This window comes from Camellia sinensis, chromosome 4 (assembly GCF_055761805.1).
Source record: "Camellia sinensis isolate YWXY chromosome 4, ASM5576180v1, whole genome shotgun sequence".
In the NCBI taxonomy this organism is placed as follows: domain Eukaryota; kingdom Viridiplantae; phylum Streptophyta; class Magnoliopsida; order Ericales; family Theaceae; genus Camellia; species Camellia sinensis.
In genome coordinates this window covers 176478350-176493937 of record NC_138964.1, presented here as the reverse complement: position 1 = coordinate 176493937, position 15588 = coordinate 176478350, and the positions used below count along the sequence as shown (strand labels likewise).

Here is a 15588-nt window from a genome sequence, read left to right as displayed (position 1 = left end):
CTGTAGTGGGAATAATGCAGCCAGATATCAGAATCCTCACTTATGGATCATGATTCAGGCAGAAAACACTAAAAAGTTATAGCCCATTTGGTAATGTTTTATTTTCTGTGTTCTGTGTTCTGCTTTCTGTTTTTGTTTTCAGGGAATTCTAAAACTTTCCATTGACTATAAATAGAAAAGAAGTACCTTTAAAGAGTCTTGCAACAATATCGGCGGCCACAGCTACCTCCACCATGTTTTTTGTGCTATGTCTGTTATCAAAGCCCTCTTGGCCATAGGTTACATTTATGAAGGAATAAGAGCCATACATACTTCCTTGAAGAAAAAGCCTCTCGTAGGTTCCCTCTTTGACATTCGGACCATCAGAAATCATATTGTCATAGAATTCCCTATTCGGAAACATGCTTATTGATGGATGCATTCTGTATTGGATACTAAGAAGATGCTTTTTATGCCCTAATAACACCAGCCTCTCGAATAAGCTTCTTCCAAATTCACACTTCTGGCATATCTATTAAGCATAGATTTTCAAGATGTCAATACAAGATAACAATTTTTATAAAAGATTGATAAACACAAAGACAAAATTAAATTAAATTAAATCAGAAACCTTGCTTTGAACCATTGAAGGAAGTTGTCGTTCATCGCCAACGAGTATAGCATGACGGATACCAGAGAGCTGTAATGGAATAGTGGATTCACATTCTTTGAGCTGAGCAGCTTCATCGATCACCAACAGTTCCAGTGGGTTTTCTTCTTCTGTACACAACTTAGCAGAGCTTGAAGCAGTGCAGAATATCAAGCACGCATTTTGCAAGCAAAAACTTCGAATTACATATTTGTCAGCAGTATTTAGAACAGAAAAGGTTTTGCAAAGGAATTTGAGTACTTGAAGGCACTCTGCCTTGACAAAACTCAACTTCATGAATCCATTAATCCTGTTTCCGACATCTGCTGTTCCATTAATGAGTTCTCTCAAAAACTTATTTGCAGCAACATCAGTATGCAGCAAAGTTCGAAATGATTTTAGCAGATCACGAGCTCTAATCATCTTTTTTGCTACTTCCAATGAAATGATACAAGTTGGCATGTGGGTGTACAAGATTCGAATAAAAAAGATGAGATTATTTCCAATGGATTTAAATTTATCCATGAAGAACTCCTCAAATGTCTTAAGTTTTCCACACTTGTTCACCCTTTCTCCTCTGTTTTCCTCCTTTGTTTTATCACTCTTCAATTGGCTTTTTCTTTTAGAAGGCTCCTTTTTCTTCTGTTTTTTCTTGTTCTTGTTTTCCTTCAAGGTTTGAACAATTTGCTTCCTCCAAAATGCGCTTTCATCCATTGGTTTCAAGTCTTCTTGATCATGAATATCATCCTCCTCGTCTTGATTGCTTTTCGCAGTCCTATCTCCAAAATTTGTCTCCTCTGGCTCCTCACCATTTTTCTTTTTTTCTTTTTCCCAATTTTCCAAATACAAACAGTACTGCTCTTCTGGGCCTTCAAGTAAACAGATCATCGCTTCCAAATTTTTGTTCAACCCAGTCGCTGGAGCAAAAGCTTTCCAAAGCATAGAAACACGGTAATCAAGAAATACATCAAGAAGGTCTTCATGTTCATCGATCTTCATTCGCTTCCAATTACCAAACAATACTATATCTCCCAACCCATAAGGATCATCCTTGAATGCATCCCGAACCAAACTCATGAGCCGTGCAGTGACTCCCAACACTGCAATGTTGGTTGGGGCACAGGTTAGTGTTCTGCATTTCAACTTCAATAGAGAAAATAATAATGAACCAACTGTCTTGGTTTTCCCGGTCCCAGGAGGACCCCATATTAGTTTGACAGTATTTTGATGATGACATTCTCTTGTAGCAACACAACTTAGAACAGCAGCCTTTTGGGAATCGTCCAGATTAAATGAGCTTATGACATTCCTCACACTGGATAGAGAAACACTGTCATTCCCTTGGTACAAGCAGTGAATACACTCGGTCCCAATCTGTAAAATAAGTTAGAACAAGTGAAAATGATTCAAGCAAATGTATTTATCTACTCAAGACTGAATCCAGTAAGAAAAGAATGCAATATAAATATGAATCAAATAATGAGAAAGGAGTGCTATATATATATGAAAGGCAATAATGCTACAAACACAGAAAAAATCTTCATAGAAAACTGCAAAGAACATAGAATGGTAGCACTGCATTCATCCTGGTAAAGTGTGGGCTCTATCTAGGATGAAGACAGTGATGCCAGCATTGCGTTTTGTGCACTTGTTTTTTTTTTTTTTTTTCCTGGGAAAAGATTATGCTTCCTATACTTACTTTTCAAAAGCTTACAACCATATAATAACATTTGTTGTTTACATGGACAAGCCTAGCAGACGGAAGTCTGTGGATAGTGTCCCAAGGAAGTTTTGTGTAAGTAATAACTTAAAGTAAGAAAACATATTCTGATTCTTACAGAAGAATCAGTTTGCAGTACTCTTTTAATGATGTTCACGTTCCCCTCTGAGTTCAATGCTGTCCATATACGAATATTAGTAATCATGTTTGTAAGATAAACAGCAAAAAGTTTTCTCTTCTTGTTCTGATCCTCTAGTTCATCTGCAGCAAACATGATGAGATTCGATGACAGTACTTTAATTTCAAGTTCATCAGAATCATCTTTGTTTTCTTCTTGTTGTATCCAAAAACAATCAGAATCATCATTCGTCTTTGTAACTAAAGCAACAAGATAAGATGAGTTAGGCCTATGAAGATCATCTATACACTTGGGTCTGAGCTCTGTCAAGGCAATGAGATCTCCGACCGCAGGCTCATACATTCCTTCATAATTATTTGCAGTGTTCTCCATTCTTTCTAATATGATATTGTAGCGCAACATTTTAGGAAAGCCTTTGGTTGTTTCAACTGTCAATATTTCACGAGTAGGTGCACGAGCCACCATCTCTATGCTTGAGAGTAAATCAGCATGCGTTTCCTCAATAAGGGGGTAGATAAATGACTTCATGTAATCTTTTGTCGATGAAAATGTCTTTGGAATTAGATTAACCTGTCAAAAAAGTTCACAATTATGAAGAGTTAAAAGTACTTATTAACAAAATCATCACTAAGAAGTTTTAGCAATGGGCAAATGGTGGCAAGGGACCCAAAAAGAGTTGTCATGGCAGGGGATCCTCTGCTTCCAAAATCTATGACCGCAATAGAAAGAGAGTTGGAATCAATAGAATTATTTCAGTAATTAACATTTGTTGATAGATGAGCTTGAAGGACTAAATTAAACATATAAATTTTTTTGGTGATCAATTGTGGCAATTGCATGCACTTTAGCTATTCATTCTAATTAAGAAGAAATCAGAAAAAACAAGCAAAATAATATTATAACAGTTTCTGTCATTCTATTTAGCCATATTATATTTGTGAGTGCCCCTACTTGGCTCAAAATGGAATTTAAACCTTGAAGAGATGACATAAAAATGAATAAAGGTGTTAAATATTGGCATTTTGTTGGCTGATACATACTGAAATTGTAGACTTCTAATACTAATATTCACTTATATATAGGTTGATAGTGTCCAATATCAACAAATATATCATCAATACCAAACCAATACGTATCCCCTTACCAATGACGGAGCCACATGGGGACTAAGGAGACACATGCCCCTCTCATTTTTTGAAAATCACACTTTCACCTCTAATTCTGAAAAGTTTTTTATTTAACTCACCTTTAATTTCAAATATGTTTCTAAATATTTATATCCCATCTTTCTTTTTGAATAAATTCCTTACAATTTGGCGCCACTATAAATATTTAATTTTAATTTTGTCAAAATATTCTCTTATAATTATTTTTCTCTCATTCATGTCTCTCTTCCTCTCTTTTGTAGGTATGTGATTACATTTTAAATTGTGATTATCATCATATTGAGGAACTAAAATAGCAAATCAACAACAAAAAAAAATTTATGAATTAATTAAAACATAACTCTTAACATATAATTTTGACGTCATCTTTGGTCATTCTATCAGCAAATAAAATTTGAATTAGGTTAAGTTGTGATTGATATCTCTAAGGATTCAATCTAACACTACAACAAAAATCACCTTTGGCGACTAAATTTTTAGTCGCCAAAGGTCCATTTTTAGTCGCCAAAAGTCACTTTTATACCTTCCCCGACTGATTTTTTTTGTCGCCAGTGTTGTCGCAAATAAATGGTCGCCCAAGGTTTTGGCGACTAAAAACATTTTAGTCGGCAAAAAGTCAGGTCTTCAGCGACAAAACTTTTGGTCGCCAATACTCAATTCCACTTTTTCAAATTATCCATTTAGCGACAACTATTTTAGTCGCCAATAGGTCATGAATCGCCGACTAAACTCATTAGTCGCCCAAAACAACACATTTGGCGACGAAACAGTTTAGTCGCTGAAAGCATTTTTCCGAAAAAAAAAATTTCAGCCTTTGCTACTCCCAGGTTTCGAACCACTAACGTCCCAGCCTCTATAAACCTTTACCAACACTCTCCCCACTGCGCCACAAGAACATCACATGAATATAAATGCAACATATATTATTTATATAATATATTGACCGATATTAATAGAAAACAATATATATATATATAAATAATTATTTTTATTTAATATATTTTACAAAAAAAATAAAGTATTTACTAAAAAAAAAATAGGGGAGCACTTTTGGCGACTAAATATGAATTTTAGTCGCCAATTCTATGCTTTTTGGCTAATAATGCTGTTTTGTCGCTAAATACATTAATTTCCGCCCAAAAAAACAATTTTCGGCGACTAAACTGATTTTTAGTCGCCAAAAGCTCCACTTTTGCCGACTAAACTCAGTTTTAGTCGCCATTTGTCCACTTTTAGCTACTAAATTTTTTTTAGCAGCCAAAAACCTTTACTTTTGGCTACAAAAAATTTGTTTGTCGGTAAAACACCTATATTCGGCGACTAAAGTATTTTTTAGTCGCCAAAACCTATAGTTTTGGCTACTAAATGCTTTTAGTCGCCAAAAACTGTGCCTTTTAGCTACTAAAATTTTTTCATTCGCGAAAACTCCTATATTCGGCGACTAAACTGACTTTTAGTTGCTAAAAGCCCTATATTCGGCGACTAAAGCGCTTTAGTCGGCAAAAGTGCTCAAGTTTGGCAACTAAACTGATTTTAGTCGCCATTTGTACTACTTTCAGCGACGAAAATACTTATTTTAGTCGCCAATTCTGCATTTTCTTGTAGTGTAATAGTGCACCCTTGAATCAAAATCCTGGCTATGCCACTACCAGCAGGGCCGGCCTTAGTCATAAGCCCACCAGGCCATGGCTTAGGGCCCCTCAAATTATATTCAAAAAAGGGACCCCTCATATTATAATTTAGTGTAATATATTAGGTATGTTTTAAGTCCAAAAACAAATTAAAGAAGGTCCAAACTAACTTAGAATAAATTGACTCATTCAAAAATTAAAAGGCTCATTCAAAAAGATTAGCATTGTTATCCATTGACAATAGACCCAAAAAAGAGCCCCCTCTTATTATAGTTTAGTTTAATATATTAAGTATGTTTTAAGTCCAAAACAAATTAAAGAAGGCCCAAACTAATTTAAAATAAATTGACTCAAAAAAATTAAAAGGTCCATTTAGAATAATTAGCATTGTTATCTATTAAAAATGATTTTTCAAAAAAATTAGATTATGTAAGTATGATTGATTTATTTACTTTTAAAAAATATAAGAAGAGCAAGAATCAAGCGATACTTATTAATTATTGTAATATAATGCAAAGTATTTTTTGTGATTTTGACACAAATCTTTTGTTTTTTACCTTCAAATTTTTTTTCATTCAATGAAAAAAAAATGTAAAGGGCCTACAAATTTATCTGTTGATTATCGACGGGCCTGACTACCAGTTACTGTGATTGAAAACACAATATATAGACTAGTGTTTATGATACATATCTACACTATCATAAGAAGGCAATTAGGAAGAGGGAGAACATGTAATTCCAAACCTTGCCCTTGTAAAGATCTTTGTTGAGTACATCAGCAAGAGACCAAGAAAAAACCAAATCTATCAAGCCTTGACCTTCGTTGGGCTCTTCTGAATTCTGCCCTTTACTGCCCATTCCCATCATCTCTGTTATACAATATTATACTTGCCAAAAATTATGGATTCCAACAACATACCCACTTCAGTTTCTGAGCTCAGAAGATAACCTGAAAACACACACACACAGAAATATCCAATTATGTGTATGTGGAGGGAGAATAGAGAGAGAAGACTCGCTTAGAAGTGAAGTAAGTAACAGAAGATTGAAGAAGGCAAAGTAAATGATTCCATTTTGAGATAAAGATAATAATGTACATATACATTTAGCTTACTTTTTAAGGTTCCAATCCAATCCAATCCACGGCTGTCTATGCATATATCCTTAAAGATGGGTGAAAAAGGAAATACCGTACAATTATGCGCAGAGAAAGTGTTGTTGTATGACGAAAGTTAAAAATTTTATATATATATATAAAAAATAAAAAAATAAAAAAAAGGAAGTTGACGAACAGTCAAGAGTGAAGAGACATACAAAAGCATGGCCAGAGCAGGACCCCCCACGCTCTCTCTCTCTCTCTGCCCTTGAGCAGCAAGAAAAAAGGCTCCTGTAGAGAAAGAGAGTGTTGAGTATATATTTGTGATGTGTGTATATATATACAACTTACAACCAAAGAAGAAATCAAAAGGATGAGATGGTAAAAGAGAAGTGAGAACGTCACCAAAAAAAGAGAGGGAGATTTTGAAAGAAACAAATAAATAATACCTCATTTACAAAAAAATAAAAACATAAAAAATACCTTTGTTGGGCTCTTCCGCCTTCTGCCCTTTGCCCATTCCCATCATTTCTGTTATATAATAGTAACATTTCACCCGTTATATGCACGGATTTTATTTATAATTATTTATATATGTGAATTGTAATTTTTAAATATTTTTTTTAAATGTCTTTTTTTTTTCTTTTTTATATTATATTAAAGTTTATTATTTTGATAATAATAATATGTGTTGGACTTTTTAAGAAATTAAATGTCTTTTTTTGTTATTATATTATATTAAAGTTTAATATTTTGATAATAATCACATGTGTTAGACTTTTTAAGAATTTTTTTTATACTTGTTCTTAATACATTAAAATATTATTATGAGGGATAATAATCATATGTGTTGGGACTTTTTAAGGAATTCATATGTGTTAGATTTCAAATAATTTTTTTTTTATACTTGTTCTTAATGCATTAAAGTGTTATTACGAGGGTAAGACTTGGGAGTTGGGAGAAATTAATAAATGCTAAGATTTTTTTTTAAATCAAAAAATTAAGAAATTTAGATTGAGAGATTGGAACTCCCACAAAGCTTGGAGTTAAAAATTCCATTTTGCTTAATATATAGTATAGATTATACTCGCCAAAAATTATGGATTCCAATAGGGCTGTTCAAAAATCCGTTCAAACCGGTAATCCGGACCGAACCAGACCGAATCGTACAGTTTGGTTCGGTTCTATTAAGAATTGGTTTGGTTTCGGATTAAGAAATATGAGAACCGTAAAAACGGTTCGGTTAATGGATTTTATGAAAAAACCGCGGTTCGAACCGAACCGAACCGAATTTTAAAAGATATATATATATATATATATAATATCAAGTTTTATTTTTATTAATTGGTTTTTTATAATTTTAATGATATTAGGATGATATAGATATGTAATATTAAGTAATGCCGTAATATTATTAGTTTTTATCATGAGTTAAATGTAATTAATTTGAGTAATTATTTTGCTAATATTAACAATTTGTTTTTGTAAATAGAAATTTTTGGAACCGTAAACCAAACCGAAACCGAACCGTTTTTTCGGTTTGGTTCTGGTCCGGTTTTACAAGTGTAACGGTCTGGTCTGGTTCTCAAAATCACAGAACCGTTAGGATTGGTTCGGTTCTTGAATTTTCTCAGAACCGAACCAATCCGGACCGTGTACACCCCTAGATTCCAACAAGGGAAATGCTAGGTTTCATGAAGAATTTTCATGAAAACTATCATGAAAACCATCTGCACCGTTAGATCAGGTATGCGTCTCATGATCCAACGGTGCAGATGGTTTTCATGACAGTTTTCATGAAACGTAGCAGGACCCTTCCAACAATATACCCACTTCAGTTTCTCTGCTCAGAGGATAACCTGAAAACACACACATACACACACACAGAAAGAAATATCCAGTCCGTTTGGTAAGCAATTCAAATTATAATTTCACCCATTAATTTGAGTGTGTTGTTTATTTTGAGTTTTCAAATCAAAATTCTACACACATTTCTCAAAACTCAATTTAAAACATAATCATTACTTTTCAAAACTCATAACCAAACACATAATTCAAAACTCTTTTCAAAACTCAATTTAAATCAATATTTTAATTTTTTAAATATTTTAAATATTTAAATATTATTAATTTTATTAAGATTTTAAATATTTTAATATTTAAATATGTTATGATTTTTTAATTTTTTGAATATTTTTAAATATTTTAATTTCAAAATATTACGATTTTAATTTTTTAAATTTTAAAATATTTTATAAAAATAAATGCAAACTCTATTTTATAATTTTTTTTAAAATATTTTAATTTTTTTTGTTATGTATTTGGTTAAGATTTGAGTGTAGAGTTGTGAAAATAGTATGGAGTTTCGAGTTATATGTTTGGTTATGAGTTTTAAAAATAATTTCTTAATTGAGTTTTGTTTTATGTGTTTGGTTACGATTTGAGTATAGAGTTGTTTTTAAATTTAAAATATTAACATTTTAAATTATTTAAATTTTTACGATTTAAAATTTTTGAATATTTATTTTAATTTTTTACTTATTAAATTTTTAGATTATTTAAATTATTTAAATATTTATGATTTAAATTTTTTGAATATTTATTTTGAAAAAAAAATATTTCCTTTGTAGTATTTTCAATTAAAAAATTGATTAATGTTATTTTCTGTTAATAATAAATTTTTTTAATTGAATTTTAAAAAGAGTTTGGTTATGAGTGCTGATCAAAATTTTCAATAGTGTGAAAGTAGTGTGTTTTGTTATGAGTTATAACAATTTGAATTAAGTTTTGAAAACTCTTTTCAAAATTCATAACCAAACAAATTTTCTTACTTCACATGTCAAATCAAACTTTCAAAACTCAATTCTACACTTAATTCAAAACTCAATTCAACACTCTATTCAAAAACCATAATCAAACAAATTTTCTATACTTAAATCATAATTTCACAACTCACAAACTCAAAATACAACTTATACTTTCAAATCATATTTACAAAACTGTACCAAACGCAACCCCAATTATGTGTACGTGGAGAGAGAATAGAGAGAGAAGGGTCGCTTAGAAGTGAAGCAAGTAACAGAAGATTGAAGAAGGCAAAGTAAATGATTCCAATCCAAAGCTGTCTATGCATATATTATGCGCAGAGAAAGTGTTGTTGTACGAGGTAAGTAAAAAAATTTATATAAAAAAGAAAAAAAAGAAAGGACGTTAACGAAGAGTCACGAGTGAAGAGACATATACAAAAGCATGGCCAGAGCAGGACCCCCATTCTCTCTCTCTCTCTCTCCTCTCTCTCTCCTTCAGCAGCAAGAAAGGAGGCTCCTGTAGAGAAAGAGAGTGTTGAGTGTATATTTGTGATGTGCGTATATATACATACCACTTACAACAAAAGAAGAAGAGTAATGCTAGACACTCCAAATATTCTATCAAAAGTTTTACCAAATGTTTCACATGGGTGTGGGACCCACACCCACATTTGGTAAAATTTTTGGTAAAATTTTTGGGACCTCTGGCATTTTTGAAAGAAGAAAGCAAAAGGATGAGATGGTAAAAGAGAAGTGGGAACGTCATAAAAAAAGAGAGGGAGATTTTGAAAGAAACAAATAAAGAATACCTCATTTACAAAAAAATAAAAACATAAAAAAATACCTCCCCCATTAATATTGATTACTGCATTATAATCAATACAAGAATAATCAATTAATATGGGTTCATGTTATTCAGATGGAGAATGGAGGGTGATTATTCGGAATGTGAAAAGGCTGTGAGGGAGGAGGACCAATGTCAGTCCGCGGGCCTTTTGGTTTTCAATGGTTGAGCTGAACTGAGCTCAGCTAGCAAATTAGTTGTACTGTACTAGCGACACATGCAATGGGTTCTTTCTATACCTTATCTCTCCATATTTCTTTTATGATTTTAATTCAAACACTCACTGATAATTTGAACCGTATATCTCGTAGGGTTCACAATAAAAGTCATCTATAAAAAAATTGTAAATATAAAAATAAATCGCATTTTATTTTATAAAATGAATGGTAAATATAATTAAATTTAAATCATCTATTTTATGAAACAAAATGTTATTTGTTCTTATATTTATAGTTGTCCGATGAAATTAATTTTTTGCATGGATGACTTTCATTGTGAGACCTACAAGATAGATGGCTGAAATCATTATTGCGAGTCTAAATTAAAACTATAAAAAAAAGGGTATGGCTTCTGTCTAGTCCGGGATCGGGCTGGACCGTGCTGTTGGGCCCGTGGGGGCCCACCACTGGTCCCGTTTTGATAATCTGAACCGTTCAATGTGTAGAACTCGTCGAGTACTATATGCTTGTAAAAAATCACGTTGATCGGATATCGATAGCTATATGATCAAATCAGTTTTGTATTAAAAAAATTGGACGGTGAACAAATTAACGGTTGACAAAAAATTGCTTCGATCACATAACTATCGATATCCGATCAACGTGATTTTTTACAGACGTATAGTACTCGACGAGTTCTACACATTAACGGTTCAGATTATCAAAATGGGACCCGTGATGGGCCTCCACGGGCCCAACAGCACGGTCCAGTTCGATAAGCCATACCCAAAAAAAAAATATGAAGAAATAATGTATGCAGGGCAACTTATCCGTTGCCCTCCACACTTAATAAAGTAGTGCCAAAAGGATGAGCCCTCACGTTGATGTTTCCTAAAAATACCAACCCAGCAATGTTAGGTATCATAAAAAACCTTTCGTGAAAATCATCATGAAAACTTTGTAACCATTGAATTACACTTAGAATAAAGCACCACACACTAATCAAGGTAATCCAAGGATTATAAATCTTTCATGATCATTTTCATGAAAAAAATTTCATAATCCCTAACTTTTCTCATACCAACAAGTGCATGACCCCGATTTTGCAGACCCATTTCAATCGGTGGCATTTATTAAGGCTAGAGCTCATGAATTCACGATTTTGAAGGAACGTCTAACCAGGGGTCCAAGAATGACTTCCATTCATATTGCATGGCAACGCCCTATGGTTGGTTGGTAAAGCTTAATATTGATGGGGCTGTGGCCAAGCGAACTGGGCAAGCAGCTTGTGGTGGTCTACTTCGCTCAGCCCATGGTGAGTGGCTTAGTGGTTTCAGACATCAGATTGGCTCCTCCTCCATTCTTGTTGCTAAGCTATGGGGTATTTGGAAGGGGTTACAGCTAGCTTGGATGCATGGGCATCGCCGAGTTGTTCTTGAAACTGATTCGGCTGAGGCTTTTGAAGCCATTGGGAAGGCAACTTCTATGCACCCCCAGTTCAATATCTGTCAAGAGTCTTGGGATCTATTAAACCAAGATTGGGAATGTGATGTTCAGTTAATTTGGCGCGAGGCTAATAGGTGTGCAAATTTTCTTGCTAGAGAAGCTCTTGGCATGGCTACACAAACTGAGATTTTGTTTGTTGAGCCTTCTTCGTTGGCTATAGCTTTGGCGTCTGATTTGCAGGAGGCTGATTCCTCCAGGGTGGTTAGGTTGTAGCCTTTTTTTTTTCTTTTTCTTTTTTGCTTTGGCAGTAGCCCCTTGTTCACCAAAAAAAAACCAAAATCATGTAGTGTGTGGTTTAACTCTGGTACAGTCGAATTCACATGTGAAGTGAATTTAAAACATACATTACTTTTATTAGAATAATATTAGAGATCATGGAAAAAATATCATGAAATATTTCATGAAGATTTTTCATCATTTGATTAGTTTGTGATATTTTCTTGTATATGTAATCTAACGATGAAGAATCTTTCATGATTATTTTCAAGATACTTATTTTGTGTTTGAATTCTTGATCTATATATTATTTTTCTTAGTATTTTTTTATGTATGAATTGTTGAATCCTGACATTACTTGATAAGCCACTTTCTAGGTGAATCACCTCAATTTCGTAATTATTGTTTTTAAAAAGCAACTAATATGCTATTTCCAATATTTTTTATTTATCCATTAAATTAGAGCTACCCTTAATAAAATTGGGGAAGAAATGATGGGAAGTGATCAATCGTATGCATCCCAAAACAAATACAAAAACAAAAACAAAAAAAAAAAACTAAATAATAATAATTGGAAAAAGAATTCACACCAATAAAAAAAATCTCTTCTCATTTTATATGTAATGATATGACAAATGTAGACGTTCCCGAATGCCCCGGGAGGATGAGTCCCGTTCTGTTTATATTGGGGTCACTACAGTTCGGACTCTCAAATTGTCACGATTCTAAATCTGAACCAAAGAGTCCAAATCCGGCAAATCGTTTTGAGAAAACAGATTTTGAAAGAAGTGCCAAAGATGGACTGCTTTGCCAAATACAAAGTCGCCACCTAAATGTTTTATTTTGGGGGAATTTAGAAAACCCTGACTCGTTGCCTAAGGCCACGTGTCCGTCATCACCAAAGTTGCCTCGGCTCGGGAACTTGGGTACGATTGGGGAAGGTCACTTCGTGAGCACCCCCGCTCGCCCGATCAAAGATCAGCCTCTACTAACCATGATATCTATTTTTGAAAACATTATGCGTTCTTATTCCGGTTATTAGCCTAGATTTACTATGTGATGCGCACAACATACAAGTATAGACCAGATCGCCTAAATTAGAACAAAACGTTTCATGTTTGTTTATTTTGAAAATGGTTTGATGGTGCTACCCACAAGTAGGCTAAAACGTGGATTTGCCACCCTCGGGTGGGCTTAGAAAACATGATTTTGCCATTATGTAGTGGGCTTAAAACTCACAATGAATGAATTGTTCCAATCCAAATAACCCAACCTTCACCCACAGGCATTCAGGCAGTTATATCACATAAGCAATTAGCCTCATGGTAAGCATGCTATCATGGCAGCCACTCACACGCATGCAAGGATGCTAAAGCATAAAACTTACCGAGTACTCCAAGCCAAAACAGAAGCTAATTAGCAATCTATGCATGATCCTAACTATACAGAAATGCCTAATGCAACACATGCAAAAATGCAACTATAGCAGGCTCGGCTATCCTAAACATGGCATATGAAATGCTACAGCTAACATGTATTCAACTTGGAATTGAAAATACAATGCAGTTAGTACGATGCGCCGAGCCCGGTGCATGCAAAACAGATGAATGAATGCAAACATGCTATCATACTGTATGCTAATTGAAACATGCCCTAATCTAACCATCATAAGCGGGTAAATAAAAGGGAGAAAGACGTGGGGTTGGAAGACATATATCACACACACGCACACTTATTACAACATTTCCCTCGCGCAGAGGGTCCGAATAAATAATATACAGTCCCAAATAAATAATTACAGTCCAAATATGTACAAAACCCTAATTAATTAACAAATTAAATTAGGAAAGCAATAAATTGGCATGCAAGCCAAGGACTGCCTCAAATCTGCTCCGGATGATGAATGATGCATGCTCGGGTTGCCTTGTGCGGAGAATCCCTCGCGATGCCCCGGTTTGCCTCTGTTTACAATTGTTCTCGGAATGCGTGCCAAGCTCCGGAAGGCTGTCGATTTCTGATTTGCTGCAACAGAGAGCAACAAAGGGACATGGCAAAGTATTTTCACATATGTATGCATGACTACTCTTCGGGGAGTGTAGTCCTCGATCCTCGTGTCACCAATCACGCATATCGATGCATGATGACCGAGGAGTCGAATTGCACGACTCAATATGAAATGAATGCACATGTAAACACAACAAGACCTAAACTCCATCATGGATTATCCGGAGTGTCGGTGACTGGGATTTGAGACACGTTCCGTCACTCGAAGTACGAAACGTCCCTCGTTTTCCGTGCTCGGGCTAACTCCTATCCCAAACACAATGCGATATGCATGACATGCATGAATGCAATCCTAACATGCGACCTAGCATACACAATGCTATGAAATGGCATACACAATGCACGATGTAACATGGCATACACAATGTGCTAACATACAACCTAGCATACACAATGCTATTAAATGAAATGGCATACACAATGCTATGAAATGAAATGGCATACACAATGCACAATGGACTTACACCAATATGAGTGGACCTTAGCCACACTCACATCAGTAGCCATGAGATGAAAATGAGACACTCGAAATGCGTGCACACATGCACGCAAACCAAGGACCAAGCCTAAGGCACAAATGCCACTCTAACAAGACATGGTAAGGCACGAAATATGGCATACAAACATGCAAGTTTCAGCACTGAAATGTGATGCGAAATGATCCCGAAACATGGAAACATGGCACCCGATGCATGGAATGACCCCGAAACACAAAACTAGGCATACGCATTGGCCTATAGCTATACAAAGTATGCATTATTTGATCATGAAGTATGAAGACAGATGCAATAAAGTCCCAAAACATGCATATTTTCAGTTTATAACAAGTCCCAAAAATGAATGCAAATAGGGCTAATCTATCATGCAAAAATATCCCTAAAAGAGAGATTAAATACAAAGGGACAGAATCTGGCCACAAATGGCAAAGAGCCCTTCAACAAAGTTGGAGAGTGGCTCAAAACAAGGAACTTTACAGTTTACATCAAGCCACAAAAATAATGGTAGCTTATATTCTCAAACAGAGGGATAAAGAGACAAGTGGTAGCTTATATTCTCAAACAGAGGAGAGCCCTTCAACAATGTTGAAGAGGGGCTCAAAAAAAGATATTTTACAGTTTATGGCAAGATCCGAAACAGCTCACAAATAAGCCAAAAATACTATGCAAAAATTGGCCTAAAAAAGAGATAAAGAAGCAAGTGATAGCAGGAGGCCTCAAAAAGAGGAGATCCCTTCAACAATGTTGAATAGGGGCTCAAAAAAAGATATTTCACAGTTTATGGAAAAGTCCAAAACAGCTCACAAACAGGCCAAAAATACTATGCAAAAATAAGGTCTAAAAGAGAGTTAAAGAAGAAAGTAATAGCAGGAGGCCTCAAACAGAGAAAGACCCTTAATCAAACATGAAAAGGGGCTCAAAATATGACTATTTACAGCTAGGGTCGGAGCCCAAAAATGCAAGAAACTAAGGCCTATATACAACGCAAAAAAAGACTAGAAAATGGAAGAAAGTGACTCACCCTTGTAGACTAATGCTCCAACAACTTTTGAGTAAAGTTTGGGAGTCCTTCACCTCTGGAAAGCAGCCTCAAGTTGCTGGAATGGAGGATGGAGG

General features: G+C 34.5%; 1 protein-coding gene across 2 annotated transcripts in view; it reads right to left on the bottom strand.

The window, feature by feature from the left end:
* LOC114322616 (uncharacterized) overlaps positions 1-6502 on the bottom strand; it is a 36065-nt gene extending 29563 nt beyond the window's left edge. The window contains exons 1-5 of one of the 2 annotated variants that reach the window (XM_082866988.1): positions 6399-6502; positions 6029-6233; positions 2467-3057; positions 611-2002; positions 187-511 (exon numbers count right to left, since the gene is read on the bottom strand). In XM_082866988.1, coding sequence (XP_082723114.1) covers positions 187-511; positions 611-2002; positions 2467-3057; positions 6029-6151 — 2431 coding nt within the window. In that variant the 5' untranslated portion in view covers positions 6152-6233; positions 6399-6502. Of the gene's footprint in view, positions 1-186; positions 512-610; positions 2003-2466; positions 3058-6028; positions 6294-6398 lie in introns of those variants that run through there. The other variant, XM_082866989.1, reaches the window with a different exon arrangement.
* Positions 6503-15588: the final 9086 nt, after the last annotated feature.